The sequence below is a fragment of the Heptranchias perlo genome, chromosome 18, assembly GCF_035084215.1.
Source record: "Heptranchias perlo isolate sHepPer1 chromosome 18, sHepPer1.hap1, whole genome shotgun sequence".
In the NCBI taxonomy this organism is placed as follows: domain Eukaryota; kingdom Metazoa; phylum Chordata; class Chondrichthyes; order Hexanchiformes; family Hexanchidae; genus Heptranchias; species Heptranchias perlo.
Genome location: NC_090342.1, coordinates 58,977,772 through 59,002,821, shown reverse-complemented (window position 1 = coordinate 59,002,821; position 25,050 = coordinate 58,977,772). Strand labels below are relative to the sequence as shown.

Below are 25,050 nucleotides of genomic sequence, written 5' to 3'. Positions count from 1 at the left end.
CTGGGGTAATATTACTGTCACACATCAACTCCAACTCAATCAAACTGGGGTAATATTACTATCACACATCAACTCCAACCCAATCAAACTGGGGTACTATTACTGTCACACATCAACTCCAACCCAATCAAACTGGGGTAATATTACTGTCACACATCAACTCCAACCCAATCAAACTGGGGTAATATTACTGTCACACATCAACTCCAACCCAATCAAACTGGGGCAATATTACTGTCACACATCAACTCCAACCCAATCAAACTGGGGTACTATTACTGTCACACATCAACTCCAACCCAATCAAACTGGGGTAATATTACTGTCACACATCAACTCCAACCCAATCAAACTGGGGTAATATTACTGTCACACATCAACTCCAACCCAATCAAACTGGGGTAATATTACTGTCACACATCAACTCCAACCCAATCAAACTGGGGTAATATTACTGTCACACATCAACTCCAACCCAATCAAACTGGGGTAATATTACTGTCACACATCAACTCCAACCCAATCAAACTGGGGTAATATTACTGTCACACATTAACTCCAACCCAATCAAACTGGGGTAATATTACGATCACACATCAACTCCAACTCAATCAAACTGGGGTAATATTACTGTCACACATCAACTCCAACCCAATACCCAATCAAACTGGGGTAATATTACTGTCACACATCAACTCCAACCCAATCAAACTGGGGTAATATTACTGTCACACATCAACTCCAACCCAATCAAACTGGGGTAATATTACTGTCACACATCAACTCCAACCCAATACCCAATCAAACTGGGGTAATATTACTGTCACACATCAAATCCAACCCAATGCCCAATCAAACTGGGGTAATATTACTGTCACACATCAAATCCAACCCAATACCCAATCAAACTGGGGTAATATTACTGTCACACATCAACTCCAACCCAATCAAACTGGGGTAATATTACTGTCACACATCAACTCCAACCCAATACCCAATCAAACTGGGGTAATATTACTGTCACACATCAAATCCAACCCAATACCCAATCAAACTGGGGTAATATTACTGTCACACATCAACTCCAACCCAATACCCAATCAAACTGGGGTAATATTACTGTCACACATCAAATCCAACCCAATACCCAATCAAACTGGGGTAATATTACTGTCACACATCAACTCCAACCCAATCAAACTGGGGTAATATTACTGTCACACATCAACTCCAACCCAATACCCAATCAAACTGGGGTAATATTACTGTCACACATCAAATCCACCCAATACCCAATCAAACTGGGGTAATATTACTGTCACACATCAAATCCACCCAATACACAATCAAACTGGGATAATATTAATGACACACATCAAATCCACCCAATACACAATCAAACTGGGGTAATATTACTGTCACACATCAAATCCACCCAATACACAATCAAACTGGGGTAATATTACTGTCACACATCAAATCCACCCATTACCCAATCAAACTGGGGTAATATTACTGTCACACATCAAATCCACCCAATACCCAATCAAACTGGGGTAATATTACTGTCACACATCAAATGCACCCAATACCCAATCAAACTGGGGTAATGTTACTGTCACACATCAAATCCACACAATACCCAATTAAACTGGGGTAATATTACTTTCACACATCGAATCCACACAATACCCAATCAAACTGGGGTAATATTACTGTCACACATCAAATCCACCCAATACCCAATCAAACTGGGGTAATGTTACTGTCACACATCAAATCCACCCAATACCCAATCGAACTGGGGTAATATTACTGTCACACATCAAATCCACACAATACCCAATCAAACTGGGGTAATATTACTGTCACACATCAAATCCACACAAAACCCAATCAAACTGGGGTAATATTACTGTCACACATCAAATCCACACAATACCCAATCAAACTGGGGTAATATTACTTTCACACATCGAATCCACACAATACCCAATCAAACTGGGGTAATATTACTGTCACACATCAAATCCACCCAATACCCAATCAAACTGGGGTAATGTTACTGTCACACATCAAATCCACCCAATACCCAATCGAACTGGGGTAATATTACTGTCACACATCAAATCCACACAATACCCAATCAAACTGGGGTAATATTACTGTCACACATCAAATCCACACAAAACCCAATCAAACTGGGGTAATATTACTGTCACACATCAAATCCACACAATACCCAATCAAACTGGGGTAATATTACTGTCATAGATCAAATCCTGAAATCCATTCAGACATATACAGTACACAACTGGTAAATGCTGCATAACAATATGATGTATCGATGAACTCACTCTGCCCCTTGGTACTGACAAGACCTCAGCGGGTGAATGGAGAGAATAGAGGAGAGTGAAGCAGAAGAGATTTGAAAACCGAGCAAAGTTTCTCAATTACCAGTCAGTCTGAAAAGCAGTGGCTTGGCCTGGCTGGGAGTGAGGCCTTGTACCAGGCTGGGTTAACATATCCTGGGTAGGTGGTGGGACCTTGTACCAGGCTGGGTTAATATATCCTGGGTAGGTGGTGGGACCTTGTACCAGGCTGGGTTAATATATCCTGGGTAGGTGGTGGGACCTTGTACCAGGCTGGGTTAATATATCCTGGGTAGGTGGTGGGACCTTGTACCAGGCTGGGTTAATATATCCTGGGTAGGTGGTGGGACCTTGTACCAGGCTGGGTTAATATATCCTGGGTAGGTGGTGGGGCCTTGTACCAGGCTGGGTTAATATATCCTGGGTAGGTGGTGGGACCTTGTACCAGGCTGGGTTAATATATCCTGGGTAGGTGGTGGGACCTTGTACCAGGCTGGGTTAACATATCCTGGGTAGGTGGTGGGACCTTGTACCAGGCTGGGTTAACATATCCTGGGTAGGTGGTGGGACCTTGCACCAGGCTGGGTTAATATATCCTGGGTAGGTGGTGGGACCTTGTACCAGGCTGGGTTAATATATCCTGGGTAGGTGGTGGGACCTTGTACCAGGCTGGGTTAACATATCCTGGGTAGGTGGTGAAGCACAGAACAGGGGGTGTGGTAAACGGTTAATGTAACAGAACATGGGGCGTGGTTATTGGTCACGTCACCGTTATTGGTCACACTCTAATGAGATCTTGACTAGTGACTGCAGTGAGTTAAAAGCCAGCGAGACAAACTGAGCAAAGCCTCCCCCATACTGGGGCAGTACCTGACGAAGAATGTTGAGTGATGGTACAGACGGAGAAGCAGAGGCCTGGCTTCTGACCAGCTGCACATCTGCCGGCTTTACCTCATCCTGAAGAACAGAAAGTTATACACAATAGGACAAAAAAAACAAATCCTCATCACAAGAACCAAGTGGCACCAATCAGGCGGGACAGAGGGACGTTTGGTACATGACAGAGTGCAGCGAGAGATCTGGGATATAACATAGGGAAGGGGGGACAGTCAGTATAGAATAGACAGGATGGCGAAAGATTTGGAATGTAATACACACAGCAGTAAGAGGTTCGGGTTTACAGTCATCATGTGATATTACAGCTAACGCTAACTAATCAGTGGGACTGAATCAGAAACTAATCTCTCTCAATCTGCGATGGGTTGCTGCAGAGGGGCCAGGTCGGGTACAGCATTGGTAAGATAGGTGGATGATAGGTGAGATAAATAAAGCTCCCTCCACACTGCCCAAAATAAACACTCCCAGGGCAGGAACAACACGATTTACAGACAGAGGAAACCTCCCTCCACAATATCCCATCAAACACTCGCAAGGCAGATACAGCACTGGATAGAGAAAGAGTAAAGCTCCCTCTGCACTGAGCCATCAAATACCACCAGGGCAGGTACAACACGGTTTGGACACAGAGTAAAGCTCCCTCTACGCTGTCCCATCAAACACTCCCAGGGGAGGCACAGCACGGGATAGATACAGAGTAAAGCTCCCTCTACACTGTCCCATCAAACACTCCCAGGGCAGGTACAGCACAGTTCACATCCACTGGAAACTAGACTAAGACTCACTAAACACTTTTGATGTCGCACACCTAAAGCTGGACAGAGTCCAGGTCCCTGAGGGGTCACTGTGTTGACACACACCATACTTCATAAAACAACACGAAGATTTGCTGTGATCGAGAAGAAGTTAGAATAGAGTTATTGGCGTTACTATGCAACCATGGAAGACATGATTAAAAGCTGGTTGATTGCCCGAATCTGGTGTAAACCCAGCACAGGGAAGGAGACAAGGAGACCGAGGGGGAACACAAATCACTAACATCAGCCAGAAGTACACACGTGAAGCTTGCAACGCCATGCTGTGACGTCACCTGTGTGCAACGAGATGGCCCAGGAACAGGCCAGGGAAGCATTATAACAGTCTTGGGACAGGCTCGCGATTGCTGCACATCTCTTCTCTTAAATCAGAAATACAGGGAGAGAAAAGAGAGATGTTACAGCAGTACAATGGAGACTACAACGTCCAATCAGCTGTACATACAATCACAGCATCGAGGTCGATTCCTCATACACTCCGTTACTGCAGAAACACTTTACCGTGCAGGGAAGGACAATGTGTGGAAAGCATTTCAGTCCTGAGCCTAGAAAATACTCTTCTTCAACACGAACATCTGCGTTCAGTACCATTACAAAGAATGGACAGCACATAAACGGGCCAATCAGCCAATTGCTCCATGCCGTTGTTTATGCTCAAAGTGAACCTCCTCCAATCTCTCCTCATCACACATCAACTCCAACCCAATCAAACTGGGGTAATATTACTGTCACACATCAACTCCAACTCAATCAAACTGGGGTAATATTACTATCACACATTAACTCCAACCCAATCAAACTGGGGTAATATTACTGTCACACATCAACTCCAACCCAATCAAACTGGGGTAATATTACTATCACACATCAACTCCAACCCAATCAAACTGGGGTAATATTACTGTCACACATCAACTCCAACCCAATCAAACTGGGGTAATATTACTGTCACACATCAACTCCAACCCAATCAAACTGGGGTAATATTACTATCACACATCAACTCCAACCCAATCAAACTGGGGTAATATTACTGTCACACATCAACTCCAACTCAATCAAACTGGGGTCATATTACTGTCACACATCAACTCCAACCCAATCAAACTGGGGTAATATTACTATCACACATCAACTCCAACCCAATCAAACTGGGGTAAAATTACTATCACACATCAACTCCAACCCAATCAAACTGGGGTAATATTACTGTCACACATCAACTCCAACCCAATCAAACTGGGGTAATATTACGATCACACATCAACTCCAACCCAATCAAACTGGGGTAATATTACTGTCACACATCAACTCCAACCCAATCAAACTGGGGTAATATTACTGTCACACATCAACTCCAACCCAATCAAACTGGGGTAATATTACTGTCACACATCAACTCCAACCCAATCAAACTGGGGTAATATTACTGTCACACATCAACTCCAACCCAATCAAACTGGGGTAATATTACTATCACACATCAACTCCAACCCAATCAAACTGGGGTAATATTACTGTCACACATCAACTCCAACCCAATCAAACTGGGGTAATATTACTGTCACACATCAACTCCAACCCAATCAAACTGGGGTAATATTACTGTCACACATCAACTCCAACCCAATCAAACTGGGGTAATATTACTGTCACACATCAACTCCAACCCAATCAAACTGGGGTAATATTACTATCACACATCAACTCCAACCCAATCAAACTGGGGTAATATTACTGTCACACATCAACTCCAACCCAATCAAACTGGGGTAATATTACTATCACACATCAACTCCAACCCAATCAAACTGGGGTAATATTACTATCACACATCAACTCCAACCCAATCAAACTGGGGTAATATTACTGTCACACATCAACTCCAACCCAATCAAACTGGGGTAATATTACTGTCACACATCAACTCCAACCCAATCAAACTGGGGTAATATTACTGTCACACATCAACTCCAACTCAATCAAACTGGGGTCATATTACTGTCACACATCAACTCCAACCCAATCAAACTGGGGTAATATTACTATCACACATCAACTCCAACCCAATCAAACTGGGGTAATATTACTATCACACATCAACTCCAACCCAATCAAACTGGGGTAATATTACTGTCACACATCAACTCCAACCCAATCAAACTGGGGTAATATTACTGTCACACATCAACTCCAACCCAATCAAACTGGGGTAATATTACTATCACACATCAACTCCAACCCAATCAAACTGGGGTACTATTACTATCACACATCAACTCCAACCCAATCAAACTGGGGTAATATTACTGTCACACATCAACTCCAACCCAATCAAACTGGGGTAATATTACTATCACACATCAACTCCAACCCAATCAAACTGGGGTAATATTACTGTCACACATCAACTCCAACCCAATCAAACTGGGGTAATATTACTGTCACACATCAACTCCAACCCAATCAAACTGGGGTAATATTACTGTCACACATTAACTCCAACCCAATCAAACTGGGGTAATATTACTGTCACACATCAACTACAACCCAATCAAACTGGGGTAATATTACTGTCACACATCAACTCCAACCCAATCAAACTGGGGTACTATTACTGTCACACATCAACTCCAACCCAATCAAACTGGGGTAATATTACTGTCACACATCAACTCCAACCCAATCAAACTGGGGTAATATTACTGTCACACATCAACTCCAACCCAATCAAACTGGGGTAATATTACTGTCACACATCAACTCCAACCCAATCAAACTGGGGTAATATTACTGTCACACATCAACTCCAACCCAATCAAACTGGGGTAATATTACTGTCACACATCAACTCCAACCCAATCAAACTGGGGTAATATTACTGTCACACATCAACTCCAACCCAATCAAACTGGGGTAATATTACTGTCACACATCAACTCCAACCCAATCAAACTGGGGTACTATTACTGTCACACATCAACTCCAACCCAATCAAACTGGGGTAATATTACTGTCACACATCAACTCCAACTCAATCAAACTGGGGTAATATTACTGTCACACATCAACTCCAACTCAATCAAACTGGGGTAATATTACTGTCACACATCAACTCCAACCCAATCAAACTGGGGTAATATTACTGTCACACATCAACTCCAACTCAATCAAACTGGGGTAATATTACTGTCACACATCAACTCCAACTCAATCAAACTGGGGTAATATTACTGTCACACATCAACTCCAACCCAATCAAACTGGGGTAATATTACTGTCACACATCAACTCCAACCCAATCAAACTGGGGTAATATTACTGTCACACATCAACTCCAACCCAATCAAACTGGGGTAATATTACGATCACACATCAACTCCAACTCAATCAAACTGGGGTAATATTACTGTCACACATCAACTCCAACTCAAACAAACTGGGGTAATATTACTATCACACATCAACTCCAACCCAATCAAACTGGGGTAATATTACTGTCACACATCAACTCCAACTCAAACAAACTGGGGTAATATTACTGTCACACATTAACTCCAACCCAATCAAACTGGGGTAATATTACTGTCACACATCAACTCCAACCCAATCAAACTGGGGTAATATTACTGTCACACATCAACTCCAACCCAATCAAACTGGGGTAATATTACTGTCACACATTAACTCCAACCCAATCAAACTGGGGTAATATTACTGTCACACATCAACTCCAACCCAATCAAACTGGGGTAATATTACTGTCACACATCAACTCCAACCCAATCAAACTGGGGTAATATTACGATCACACATCAACTCCAACCCAATCAAACTGGGGTAATATTACTGTCACACATTAACTCCAACCCAATCAAACTGGGGTAATATTACTGTCACACATCAACTCCAACTCAATCAAACTGGGGTAATATTACTGTCACACATCAACTCCAACTCAATCAAACTGGGGTAATATTACTGTCACACATCAACTCCAACCCAATCAAACTGGGGTAATATTACTGTCACACATCAACTCCAACTCAAACAAACTGGGGTAATATTACTGTCACACATTAACTCCAACCCAATCAAACTGGGGTAATATTACTGTCACACATCAACTCCAACCCAATCAAACTGGGGTAATATTACTGTCACACATCAACTCCAACTCAATCAAACTGGGGTAATATTACTGTCACACATCAACTCCAACTCAATCAAACTGGGGTAATATTACTATCACACATCAACTCCAACCCAATCAAACTGGGGTAATATTACTGTCACACATTAACTCCAACCCAATCAAACTGGGGTAATATTACTATCACACATCAACTCCAACCCAATCAAACTGGGGTACTATTACTGTCACACATCAACTCCAACCCAATCAAACTGGGGTAATATTACTGTCACACATCAACTCCAACCCAATCAAACTGGGGTAATATTACTGTCACACATCAACTCCAACTCAATCAAACTGGGGTAATATTACTATCACACATCAACTCCAACCCAATCAAACTGGGGTACTATTACTGTCACACATCAACTCCAACCCAATCAAACTGGGGTAATATTACTGTCACACATCAACTCCAACCCAATCAAACTGGGGTAATATTACTGTCACACATCAACTCCAACCCAATCAAACTGGGGCAATATTACTGTCACACATCAACTCCAACCCAATCAAACTGGGGTACTATTACTGTCACACATCAACTCCAACCCAATCAAACTGGGGTAATATTACTGTCACACATCAACTCCAACCCAATCAAACTGGGGTAATATTACTGTCACACATCAACTCCAACCCAATCAAACTGGGGTAATATTACTGTCACACATCAACTCCAACCCAATCAAACTGGGGTAATATTACTGTCACACATCAACTCCAACCCAATCAAACTGGGGTAATATTACTGTCACACATCAACTCCAACCCAATCAAACTGGGGTAATATTACTGTCACACATTAACTCCAACCCAATCAAACTGGGGTAATATTACGATCACACATCAACTCCAACTCAATCAAACTGGGGTAATATTACTGTCACACATCAACTCCAACCCAATACCCAATCAAACTGGGGTAATATTACTGTCACACATCAACTCCAACCCAATCAAACTGGGGTAATATTACTGTCACACATCAACTCCAACCCAATCAAACTGGGGTAATATTACTGTCACACATCAACTCCAACCCAATACCCAATCAAACTGGGGTAATATTACTGTCACACATCAAATCCAACCCAATGCCCAATCAAACTGGGGTAATATTACTGTCACACATCAAATCCAACCCAATACCCAATCAAACTGGGGTAATATTACTGTCACACATCAACTCCAACCCAATCAAACTGGGGTAATATTACTGTCACACATCAACTCCAACCCAATACCCAATCAAACTGGGGTAATATTACTGTCACACATCAAATCCAACCCAATACCCAATCAAACTGGGGTAATATTACTGTCACACATCAACTCCAACCCAATACCCAATCAAACTGGGGTAATATTACTGTCACACATCAAATCCAACCCAATACCCAATCAAACTGGGGTAATATTACTGTCACACATCAACTCCAACCCAATCAAACTGGGGTAATATTACTGTCACACATCAACTCCAACCCAATACCCAATCAAACTGGGGTAATATTACTGTCACACATCAAATCCACCCAATACCCAATCAAACTGGGGTAATATTACTGTCACACATCAAATCCACCCAATACACAATCAAACTGGGATAATATTAATGACACACATCAAATCCACCCAATACACAATCAAACTGGGGTAATATTACTGTCACACATCAAATCCACCCAATACACAATCAAACTGGGGTAATATTACTGTCACACATCAAATCCACCCATTACCCAATCAAACTGGGGTAATATTACTGTCACACATCAAATCCACCCAATACCCAATCAAACTGGGGTAATATTACTGTCACACATCAAATGCACCCAATACCCAATCAAACTGGGGTAATGTTACTGTCACACATCAAATCCACACAATACCCAATTAAACTGGGGTAATATTACTTTCACACATCGAATCCACACAATACCCAATCAAACTGGGGTAATATTACTGTCACACATCAAATCCACCCAATACCCAATCAAACTGGGGTAATGTTACTGTCACACATCAAATCCACCCAATACCCAATCGAACTGGGGTAATATTACTGTCACACATCAAATCCACACAATACCCAATCAAACTGGGGTAATATTACTGTCACACATCAAATCCACACAAAACCCAATCAAACTGGGGTAATATTACTGTCACACATCAAATCCACACAATACCCAATCAAACTGGGGTAATATTACTTTCACACATCGAATCCACACAATACCCAATCAAACTGGGGTAATATTACTGTCACACATCAAATCCACCCAATACCCAATCAAACTGGGGTAATGTTACTGTCACACATCAAATCCACCCAATACCCAATCGAACTGGGGTAATATTACTGTCACACATCAAATCCACACAATACCCAATCAAACTGGGGTAATATTACTGTCACACATCAAATCCACACAAAACCCAATCAAACTGGGGTAATATTACTGTCACACATCAAATCCACACAATACCCAATCAAACTGGGGTAATATTACTGTCATAGATCAAATCCTGAAATCCATTCAGACATATACAGTACACAACTGGTAAATGCTGCATAACAATATGATGTATCGATGAACTCACTCTGCCCCTTGGTACTGACAAGACCTCAGCGGGTGAATGGAGAGAATAGAGGAGAGTGAAGCAGAAGAGATTTGAAAACCGAGCAAAGTTTCTCAATTACCAGTCAGTCTGAAAAGCAGTGGCTTGGCCTGGCTGGGAGTGAGGCCTTGTACCAGGCTGGGTTAACATATCCTGGGTAGGTGGTGGGACCTTGTACCAGGCTGGGTTAATATATCCTGGGTAGGTGGTGGGACCTTGTACCAGGCTGGGTTAATATATCCTGGGTAGGTGGTGGGACCTTGTACCAGGCTGGGTTAATATATCCTGGGTAGGTGGTGGGACCTTGTACCAGGCTGGGTTAATATATCCTGGGTAGGTGGTGGGACCTTGTACCAGGCTGGGTTAATATATCCTGGGTAGGTGGTGGGGCCTTGTACCAGGCTGGGTTAATATATCCTGGGTAGGTGGTGGGACCTTGTACCAGGCTGGGTTAATATATCCTGGGTAGGTGGTGGGACCTTGTACCAGGCTGGGTTAACATATCCTGGGTAGGTGGTGGGACCTTGTACCAGGCTGGGTTAACATATCCTGGGTAGGTGGTGGGACCTTGCACCAGGCTGGGTTAATATATCCTGGGTAGGTGGTGGGACCTTGTACCAGGCTGGGTTAATATATCCTGGGTAGGTGGTGGGACCTTGTACCAGGCTGGGTTAACATATCCTGGGTAGGTGGTGAAGCACAGAACAGGGGGTGTGGTAAACGGTTAATGTAACAGAACATGGGGCGTGGTTATTGGTCACGTCACCGTTATTGGTCACACTCTAATGAGATCTTGACTAGTGACTGCAGTGAGTTAAAAGCCAGCGAGACAAACTGAGCAAAGCCTCCCCCATACTGGGGCAGTACCTGACGAAGAATGTTGAGTGATGGTACAGACGGAGAAGCAGAGGCCTGGCTTCTGACCAGCTGCACATCTGCCGGCTTTACCTCATCCTGAAGAACAGAAAGTTATACACAATAGGACAAAAAAAACAAATCCTCATCACAAGAACCAAGTGGCACCAATCAGGCGGGACAGAGGGACGTTTGGTACATGACAGAGTGCAGCGAGAGATCTGGGATATAACATAGGGAAGGGGGGACAGTCAGTATAGAATAGACAGGATGGCGAAAGATTTGGAATGTAATACACACAGCAGTAAGAGGTTCGGGTTTACAGTCATCATGTGATATTACAGCTAACGCTAACTAATCAGTGGGACTGAATCAGAAACTAATCTCTCTCAATCTGCGATGGGTTGCTGCAGAGGGGCCAGGTCGGGTACAGCATTGGTAAGATAGGTGGATGATAGGTGAGATAAATAAAGCTCCCTCCACACTGCCCAAAATAAACACTCCCAGGGCAGGAACAACACGATTTACAGACAGAGGAAACCTCCCTCCACAATATCCCATCAAACACTCGCAAGGCAGATACAGCACTGGATAGAGAAAGAGTAAAGCTCCCTCTGCACTGAGCCATCAAATACCACCAGGGCAGGTACAACACGGTTTGGACACAGAGTAAAGCTCCCTCTACGCTGTCCCATCAAACACTCCCAGGGGAGGCACAGCACGGGATAGATACAGAGTAAAGCTCCCTCTACACTGTCCCATCAAACACTCCCAGGGCAGGTACAGCACAGTTCACATCCACTGGAAACTAGACTAAGACTCACTAAACACTTTTGATGTCGCACACCTAAAGCTGGACAGAGTCCAGGTCCCTGAGGGGTCACTGTGTTGACACACACCATACTTCATAAAACAACACGAAGATTTGCTGTGATCGAGAAGAAGTTAGAATAGAGTTATTGGCGTTACTATGCAACCATGGAAGACATGATTAAAAGCTGGTTGATTGCCCGAATCTGGTGTAAACCCAGCACAGGGAAGGAGACAAGGAGACCGAGGGGGAACACAAATCACTAACATCAGCCAGAAGTACACACGTGAAGCTTGCAACGCCATGCTGTGACGTCACCTGTGTGCAACGAGATGGCCCAGGAACAGGCCAGGGAAGCATTATAACAGTCTTGGGACAGGCTCGCGATTGCTGCACATCTCTTCTCTTAAATCAGAAATACAGGGAGAGAAAAGAGAGATGTTACAGCAGTACAATGGAGACTACAACGTCCAATCAGCTGTACATACAATCACAGCATCGAGGTCGATTCCTCATACACTCCGTTACTGCAGAAACACTTTACCGTGCAGGGAAGGACAATGTGTGGAAAGCATTTCAGTCCTGAGCCTAGAAAATACTCTTCTTCAACACGAACATCTGCGTTCAGTACCATTACAAAGAATGGACAGCACATAAACGGGCCAATCAGCCAATTGCTCCATGCCGTTGTTTATGCTCAAAGTGAACCTCCTCCAATCTCTCCTCATCACACATCAACTCCAACCCAATCAAACTGGGGTAATATTACTGTCACACATCAACTCCAACTCAATCAAACTGGGGTAATATTACTATCACACATTAACTCCAACCCAATCAAACTGGGGTAATATTACTGTCACACATCAACTCCAACCCAATCAAACTGGGGTAATATTACTATCACACATCAACTCCAACCCAATCAAACTGGGGTAATATTACTGTCACACATCAACTCCAACCCAATCAAACTGGGGTAATATTACTGTCACACATCAACCCCAACCCAATCAAACTGGGGTAATATTACTATCACACATCAACTCCAACCCAATCAAACTGGGGTAATATTACTGTCACACATCAACTCCAACTCAATCAAACTGGGGTCATATTACTGTCACACATCAACTCCAACCCAATCAAACTGGGGTAATATTACTATCACACATCAACTCCAACCCAATCAAACTGGGGTAAAATTACTATCACACATCAACTCCAACCCAATCAAACTGGGGTAATATTACTGTCACACATCAACTCCAACCCAATCAAACTGGGGTAATATTACGATCACACATCAACTCCAACCCAATCAAACTGGGGTAATATTACTGTCACACATCAACTCCAACCCAATCAAACTGGGGTAATATTACTGTCACACATCAACTCCAACCCAATCAAACTGGGGTAATATTACTGTCACACATCAACTCCAACCCAATCAAACTGGGGTAATATTACTGTCACACATCAACTCCAACCCAATCAAACTGGGGTAATATTACTATCACACATCAACTCCAACCCAATCAAACTGGGGTAATATTACTGTCACACATCAACTCCAACCCAATCAAACTGGGGTAATATTACTGTCACACATCAACTCCAACCCAATCAAACTGGGGTAATATTACTGTCACACATCAACTCCAACCCAATCAAACTGGGGTAATATTACTGTCACACATCAACTCCAACCCAATCAAACTGGGGTAATATTACTATCACACATCAACTCCAACCCAATCAAACTGGGGTAATATTACTGTCACACATCAACTCCAACCCAATCAAACTGGGGTAATATTACTATCACACATCAACTCCAACCCAATCAAACTGGGGTAATATTACTATCACACATCAACTCCAACCCAATCAAACTGGGGTAATATTACTGTCACACATCAACTCCAACCCAATCAAACTGGGGTAATATTACTGTCACACATCAACTCCAACCCAATCAAACTGGGGTAATATTACTGTCACACATCAACTCCAACTCAATCAAACTGGGGTCATATTACTGTCACACATCAACTCCAACCCAATCAAACTGGGGTAATATTACTATCACACATCAACTCCAACCCAATCAAACTGGGGTAATATTACTATCACACATCAACTCCAACCCAATCAAACTGGGGTAATATTACTGTCACACATCAACTCCAACCCAATCAAACTGGGGTAATATTACTGTCACACATCAACTCCAACCCAATCAAACTGGGGTAATATTACTGTCACACATCAACTCCAACCCAATCAAACTGGGGTAATATTACTGTCACACATCAACTCCAACCCAATACCCAATCAAACTGGGGTAATATTACTGTCAGACATCAACTCCAACCCAATCAAACTGGGGTAATATTACTGTCACACATCAACTACAACCCAATCAAACTGGGGTAATATTACTGTCACACATCAATTCCAACCCAATCAAACTGGGGTAATATTACGATCACACATCAAATCCACACAATACCCAATCAAACTGGGGTAATATTAATGTCACACATCAAATCCACCCAATACCCAATCAAACTGGGGTAACATTACTGTCACACATCAAATCCACCCAATACCCAATCAAACTGGGGTAATATTACTGTCACACATCAAATCCACCTAATACCCAATCAAACTGGGATAATATTACTGTCTCACATCAAATCCACCCAATAGCCAATCAAACTGGGGTAATATTACTGTCACACATGAAATCCACCCAATACCCAATCAAACTGGGATAATATTACTGTCTCACATCAAATCCACCCAATAGCCAATCAAACTGGGGTAATATTACTGTCACACATGAAATCCACCCAATACCTAATCAAACTGGGGTAATGTTACTGTCACACATCAAATCCACCCAATACCTAATCAAACTGGGGTAATGTTACTGTCACACATCAAATCAACCCAATACCTAATCAAACTAGGGTAATATTACTGTCACACATCAAATCCACTCAATATACCAAATCAAACTGGGGTAATATTACTGTCACACATCAAATCCACCCAATAACCAATCAAAGTGGGGTAATATTACTGTCTCACATCAAATCCAACCAATATCCAATCAAACTGGGGTAATATTACTGTCACAAATCAAATCCCCCCAATACCCAATCAAACTGGGGTAATATTACTGCCTCACATCAAATCCACCCAATAGCCAAGCAAGCTGGGGTAATATTACTGTCTCACATCAAATCCACCCAATAACCAATCAAACTGGGGTAATATTACTGTCACACATCAAATCCACCCAACATCGAATCAAACTGGGGTAATATTACTGTCACACATCAAATCCACTCAATACCAAATCAAACTAGGGTAATATTACTGTCACACATCAAATCCACCCAATAACCAATCAAAGTGGGGTAATATTACTGTCTCACATCAAACCCACCCAATACCCAGTCAAACTGGGGTAATATTACTGTCACAAATCAAATCCACCCAATACCCAATGAAACTGGGGTAATATTACTGTCAGACATCAAATTCAACCAATACCCAATCAAACTGGGATAATATGACAGTCACATGTCGAATCCACCCAATAACTAATCAAACCGGGGTAATATTACTGTCACACATCAAATCCACCCAATACCTAATTGAATTGGGGTAATATGACTTTCACACATCAAATCCACCCAATACCCAATGAAACTGGGAAAGTAATACTGTCACACATCATAATCCACTCAATACCGAATCAAACTGGGATAATATTACTGTCACACATCAAATCCACGCAATGCCAAATCAAACTGGGGTAATATTACTGTCACACATCAAATCCACCCAATACCCAATCAAACTGGGGTAATATTACTGTCACACATCAAATCCACACAATACCCAATCAAACTGGGGTAATATTAATGTTACACATCAAATCCACCCAATACCCAATCAAACTGGGGTAATATTACTGTCACACATCAAATCCACCCAATACCCAATCAAACTGGGGTAATATTACTGTCACACATCAATTCCAAACCAATACCCAATCAAACTGGGGTAATATTACTGTCACACATCAACTCCAACCCAATCAAACTGGGGTAATATTACTGTCACACATCAACTCCAACCCAATCAAACTGGGGTAATATTACTATCACACATCAACTCCAACCCAATCAAACTGGGGTAATATTACTGTCACACATCAACTCCAACCCAATCAAACTGGGGTAATATTACTGTCACACATCAAATCCACACAATAGCCATTCAAACTGGGATAATATTACTTTCACACATCAAATCCACCCAATAGCCATTCAAACTGGGGTAATATTACTGTCACACATCAACTCCAACCCAATCAAACTGGGATAATATTACTTTCACACATCAAATCCACCCAATAGCCATTCAAACTGGGGTAATATTAATGCCACACATAAAATCCACCCAATACACAATCAAACTGGGATAATATTACTGTCACACATCAAATCGACCCAATACCCAATCAAACTGGGGTAAAATTACTGTCACACATCAAATCCACCCATTACCCAATCAAACTGGGGTAATATTACTGTCACACATCAAATCCACCCAATAACCAATCAAACTAGGGTAATATTACTGTCACACATCAAATCCACCCAACACCCAATCAAACTGGGGTAATATTAATGTTACACATCAAATCCACCCAATACCCAATCAAACTGGGGTAATATTACTGTCACACATCAAATCCACCCAATACCCAATCAAACTGGGGTAATATTACTGTCACACATCAAATCCACCCAATACCCAATCAAACTGTGGTAATATTACATTCTCACATCAAATCCACCCAATACCCAATCAAACTGGGGTATTATTACTGTCACACATCAAATCCACCCAATACCCAATCAAACTGGGGTAATATTACTGTCACACATCAAATCCACCTAATACCCAATAAAACTGGGGTAATATTACATTCTCACATCAAATCCACCCAATACCCAATCAAACTGGGATAATATTACTGTCTCACATCAAATCCACCGAATAGCCAATCAAACTGGGGTAACATGACATTCTCACATCAAATCCACCCAATACACAATCAAACTGGGATAATATTACTGTCACACATCAAATCCACCCAATACCTAATCAAACTGGGGTAATATTACTGTCACACATCAAATCCACCCAATACCTAATCAAACTGGCGTAATATTACTGTCACACATCAAATCCACCCAATACCTAATCAAACTGGGGTAATATTACTGTCACACATCAAATCCACCCAATATCTAATCAAACTGGGATAATATTACTGTCACAAATCAAATCCACCCAATACCCAATCAAACTGGGGTAATATTACTGTCACACGTCAAATCCACCCAATACCCAATCAAACTGGGATAATATTACATTCTCACATCAAATCAACCCAATACCTAATCAAACCGGGGTAATATTACTGTCACACATCAAATCCACCCAATAACCAATCAAACTGGGGTAATATTACTGTTACACATCAAATCCACTCAATACCAAATCAAACTTGGGTAATATTACTGTCACACATCAAATCCACCCAATAACCAATCAAAGTGGGGTAATATTACTGTCTCACATCAAACCCACCCAATACCCAGTCAAACTGGGGTAATATTACTGTCTCACATGAAATCCACAAAATACCCAATCACAGTGGGGTAATATTACTGTCACAAATCAAATCCACCCAATACCCAATCAAACTGGGATAATATGACAGTCACATGTCGAATCCACCCAATAACTAATCAAACTGGGGTAATATTACTGTCACACATCAAATCAAACCAACACCTAATCAAACTAGGATAATATTACTGTCACACATCAAATCCACCCAATACCCAATCAAACTGGGGTAATATTACTGTCACACATCAAATCAACCCAATACCTAATCAAACTCGGGTAATATTACTGTCACACATCAAATCCACCTAATACCCAATCAAACTGGGGTAATATTACTGTCACACATCAAATCCACTCAATACCAAATCAAACTGGGGTAATATTTCTGTCACACATCAATTCCAAACCAATACCCAATCAAACTGGGGTAATATTACTGTCACACATCAACTCCAACCCAATCAAACTGGGGTAATATTACTGTCACACATCAAATCCACCCAATAGCCATTCAAACTGGGATAATATTACTTTCACACATCAAAGCCACCCAATAGCCATTCAAACTGGGGTAATATTACTGTCACACATCAAATCCACACAATACCCAATCAAACTGGGGTAATACTAATGCCACACATAAAATCCACCCAATACACAATCAAACTGGGATAATATTACTGTCACACATCAAATCGACCCAATACCCAATCAAACTGGGGTAATATTACTGTCACACATCAAATCCACCCATTACCCAATCAAACTGGGGTAATATTACTGTCACACATCAAATCCACCCAATACCCAATCAAACTGGGGTAATATTACTGTCACACATCAAATCCACCCAATACCCAATCAAACTGGGGTAATATTAATGTTACACATCAAATCCACCCAATACCCAATCAAACTGGGGTAATATTACTGTCACACATCAAATCCACGCAATACCCAATCAAACTGGGGTAATATTACTGTCACACATCAAATCCACTCAATACCAAATCAAACTGGGGTAATATTTCTGTCACACATCAATTCCAAACCAATACCCAATCAAACTGGGGTAATATTACTGTCACACATCAACTCCAACCCAATCAAACTGGGGTAATATTACTGTCACACATCAAATCCACCCAATAGCCATTCAAACTGGGATAATATTACTTTCACACATCAAATCCACCCAATAGCCATTCAAACTGGGGTAATATTACTGTCACACATCAAATCCACACAATACCCAATCAAACTGGGGTAATACTAATGCCACACATAAAATCCACCCAATACACAATCAAACTGGGATAATATTACTGTCACACATCAAATCGACCCAATACCCAATCAAACTGGGGTAATATTACTGTCACACATCAAATCCACCCATTACCCAATCAAACTGGGGTAATATTACTGTCACACATCAAATCCACCCAATACCCAATCAAACTGGGGTAATATTACTGTCACACATCAAATCCACCCAATACCCAATCAAACTGGGGTAATATTAATGTTACACATCAAATCCACCCAATACCCAATCAAACTGGGGTAATATTACTGTCACACATCAAATCCACGCAATACCCAATCAAACTGGGGTAATATTACTGTCACACATCAAATCCACCTAATACCCAATCAAACTGTGGTAATATTACATTCTCACATCAAATCCACCCAATACCCAATCAAACTGGGATAATATTACTGTCTCACATCAAATCCACCGAATAGCCAATCAAACTGGGGTAAAATGACATTCTCACATCAAATCCACCCAATACACAATCAAACTGAGATAATATTACTGTCACACATCAAATCCACCCAATACCTAATCAAACTGGGGTAATATGACATTCTCACATCAAATCCACCCAATACCCAATCAAACTGGGATAATATTACTGTCACACATCAAATCCACCCAATACCTAATCAAACTGGGGTAATATTACTGTCACACATCAAATCCACCCAATACCTAATCAAACTGGGGTAATATTACTGTCACACATCTATTCCACCCAATATCTAATCAAACTGGGATAATATTACTGTCACACATCAAATCCACCCAATACCCAATCAAACTGGGGTAATATTACTGTCACACATCAAATCCACCCAATACCCAATCAAACTGGGATAATATTACTGTCACACGTCAAATCCACCCAATACCCAATCAAACTGGGATAATATTACATTCTCACATCAAATCAACCCAATACCTAATCAAACCGGGGTAATATTACTGTTACACATCAAATCCACTCAATACCAAATCAAACTTGGGTAATATTACTGTCACACATCAAATCCACCCAATAACCAATCAAAGTGGGGTAATATTACTGACTCACATCAAACCCACCCAATACCCAGTCAAACTGGGGTAATATTACTGTCTCACATGAAATCCACAAAATACCCAATCACAGTGGGGTAATATTACTGTCACAAATCAAATCCACCCAATACCTAATCAAACTAGGGTAATATTACTGTCACACATCAAATCCACCCAATACCTAATCAAACTGGGGTAATATTACTGTCACACATCAAATCAACCCAATACCTAATCAAACTAGGGTAATATTACTGTCACACATCAAATCAACCCAATACCTAATCAAACTAGGGTAATATTACTGTCACACATCAAATCCACTCAATACCAAATCAAACTGGGGTAATATTACTGTCACACATCAAATCCACCCAATAACCAATCAAAGTGGGGTAATATTACTGTCTCACATCAAATCCAACCAACATCCAATCAAACTGGGGTAATATTACTGTCACAAATCAAATCCCCCCAATACCCAATCAAACTGCGGTAATATTACTGCCTCACATCAAATCCACCCAATACCAAATCAAACTGGGATAATATTACATTCTCACATCAAATCCACCCAATACCCAATCAAACTGGGGTAATATTACTGTTACACATCAAATCCACTCAATACCAAATCAAACTTGGGTAATATTACTGTCACACATCAAATCCACCCAATAACCAATCAAAGTGGGGTAATATTACTGTCTCACATCAAACCCACCCAATACCAAGTCAAACTGGGGTAATATTACTGTCTCACATGAAATCCACAAAATACCCAATCACAGTGGGGTAATATTACTGTCTCAAATCAAATCCAACCAATATCCAATCAAACTGGGGTAATATTACTGTCACAAATCAAATCCACCCAATACCCAATCAAACTGGGGTAATATTACTGTCTCACATCAAACCCACCCAATACCCAGTCAAACTGGGGTAATATTACTGTCTCACATGAAATCCACAAAAAACCCAATCACAGTGGGGTAATATTACTGTCTCAAATCAAATTCAACCAATACCCAATCAAACTGGGATAACATGACAGTCACATGTCGAATCCACCCAATAACGAATCAAACCGGGGTAATATTACTGTCACACATCAAATCCACTCAATACCAAATCAAACTGGGGTAATATTACTGTCTCACATCAAATTCACTCAATACCTAATCAAACTGGGATAATATTACTGTCACACATCAAATTCACCCAATACCTAATCAAACTGGGGTAATATTACTGTCACACATCAAATCCACCCAATACCCAATCAAACTTGGGTAATATTACTGTCTCACATCAAATCCAACCAATATCCAATCAAACTGGGGTAATATTACTGTCACACATCAAATCCACCCAATACCTAATTGAATTGGGGTAATATTACTGTCTCACATCAAATCTACCCCATACCCAATCAAACTGGGATAATATTACTGTCTCACATCAAATCTACCCCATACCCAATCAAACTGGGGTAATATGACTTTCACACATCAAATCCACCCAATACCCAATGAAACTGGGATAATATTACTGTCTCACATCAAATCTACCCCATACCCAATCAAACTGGGATAATATTACTGTCTCACATCAAATCTACCCCATACCCAATCAAACTGGGGTAATATGACTTTCACACATCAAATCCAACCAATATCCAATCAAACTGGGGTAATATTACTGTCACAAATCAAATCCACCCAATACCCAATCAAACTGGGGTAATATTACTGCCTCACATCAAATTCAACCAATATCCAATCAAACTCGGGTAATATTACTGTCACACGTCAAATCCACACAATACCCAATCAAACTGGGATAATATGACAGTCACATGTCGAATCCACCCAATAACTAATCAAACCGGGGTAATATTACTGTCACACATCAAATCCACTCAATACCAAATCAAACTTGGGTAATATTACTGTCACACATCAAATCCACCCAATACCTAATTGAATTGGGGTAATATTACTGTCTCACATCAAATCTACCCCATACCCAATCAAACTGGGGTAATATTACTGTCACACATCAAATCCACTCAATACCGAATCAAACTGGGGTAATATTACTGTAGAACATCAAATCCACCCAACACCCAATCAAACTGGCGTAATATTACTGCCTCACATCAAATCCACCCAATGCCCAATCAAACTGGGGTAATATTACTGCCTCACATCAAATCCACCCAACACCCAATCAAACTGGGGTAATATTACTGCCTCACATCAAATCCACCCAATAACCAATCAAACTGGGGTAATATGGCTGTCACACATCAAATCCAACCAATATCCAATCAAACTGGCGTAATATTACATTCTCACATCAAATCCACCCAATACCCAGTCAAACTGGGGTAATATTACTGCCTCACATCAAATCCACCCAATAACCAATCAAACTGGGGTAATATTACTGTCTCACATCAAATCCACCCCATACCCAATCAAACTGGGAAAATATTACTGTCACACATCTAATCCACCCAATACCCAATCAAACTGGGGTAATATTACTGTCTCACATCAAACCCACCCAATACCCAGTCAAACTGGGGTAATATTACTGTCTCACATGAAATCCACAAAAAACCCAATCACAGTGGGGTAATATTACTGTCTCAAATCAAATTCAACCAATACCCAATCAAACTGGGATAACATGACAGTCACATGTCGAATCCACCCAATAACGAATCAAACCGGGGTAATATTACTGTCACACATCAAATCCACTCAATACCAAATCAAACTGGGGTAATATTACTGTCTCACATCAAATTCACTCAATACCTAATCAAACTGGGATAATATTACTGTCACACATCAAATTCACCCAATACCTAATCAAACTGGGGTCATATTACTGTCACACATCAAATCCACGCAATACCCAATCAAACTTGGGTAATATTACTGTCTCACATCAAATCCAACCAATATCCAATCAAACTGGGGTAATATTACTGTCACACATCAAATCCACCCAATACCTAATTGAATTGGGGTAATATTACTGTCTCACATCAAATCTACCCCATACCCAATCAAACTGGGATAATATTACTGTCTCACATCAAATCTACCCCATACCCAATCAAACTGGGGTAATATGACTTTCACACATCAAATCCACCCAATACCCAATGAAACTGGGATAATATTACTGTCTCACATCAAATCTACCCCATACCCAATCAAACTGGGATAATATTACTGTCTCACATCAAATCTACCCCATACCCAATCAAACTGGGGAAATATGACTTTCACACATCAAATCCAACCAATATCCAATCAAACTGGGGTAATATTACTGTCACAAATCAAATCCACCCAATACCCAATCAAACTGGGGTAATATTACTGCCTCACATCAAATTCAACCAATATCCAATCAAACTCGGGTAATATTACTGTCACACGTCAAATCCACACAATACCCAATCAAACTGGGATAATATGACAGTCACATGTCGAATCCACCCAATAACTAATCAAACCGGGGTAATATTACTGTCACACATCAAATCCACCCAATACCTAATTGAATTGGGGTAATATTACTGTCTCACATCAAATCTACCCCATACCCAATCAAACTGGGGTAATATTACTGTCACACATCAAATCCACTCAATACCGAATCAAACTGGGGTAATATTACTGTCACACATCAAATCCACCCAATACCCAATCAAACTGGGATAATATTACTGTCAGACATCAAATCCACCCAACACCCAATCAAACTGGCGTAATATTACTGCCTCACATCAAATCCACCCAATGCCCAATCAAACTGGGGTAATATTACTGCCTCACATCAAATCCACCCAACACCCAATCAAACTGGGGTAATATTACTGCCTCACATCAAATCCACCCAATAACCAATCAAACTGGGGTAATATTACTGCCTCACATCAAATCCACCCAATAACCAATCAAACTGGGGTAATATTACTGCCTCACATCAAATCCACCCAATAACCAATCAAACTGGGGTAATATTACTGCCTCACATCAAATCCACCCAATACCCAATCAAACTGGGGTAATATTACTGCCTCACATCAAATCCACCCAATAACCAATCAAACTGGGGTAATATTACTGTCTCACATCAAATCCACCCCATACCCAATCAAACTGGGAAAATATTACTGTCACACATCTAATCCACCCAATACCCAATCAAACTGGGGTAATATTACTGTCACACATCAAATCCACACAATACCCAATCAAACTGGGATATTATTACTGTCACACATCAAAACCACTCAATACCTAATCAAACTGGGGTAATATTACTGTCACACATAAAATCCA

The 25,050-nt window shown here is 41.0% G+C and overlaps 1 protein-coding gene across 1 annotated transcript in view; it reads right to left on the bottom strand.

Moving 5' to 3' along the window:
- Nucleotides 1-12,756: 12,756 nt before the first annotated feature.
- The window catches only part of LOC137334476 (F-actin-monooxygenase mical2-like), a 140,392-nt gene continuing 128,098 nt past the window's right edge, over nt 12,757-25,050 (bottom strand). Inside the window, exon 6 of the mRNA XM_067999156.1 lies at nt 12,757-12,981. Coding sequence (XP_067855257.1) covers nt 12,757-12,981 — 225 coding nt within the window. The remainder of the gene's footprint in view (nt 12,982-25,050) is intronic.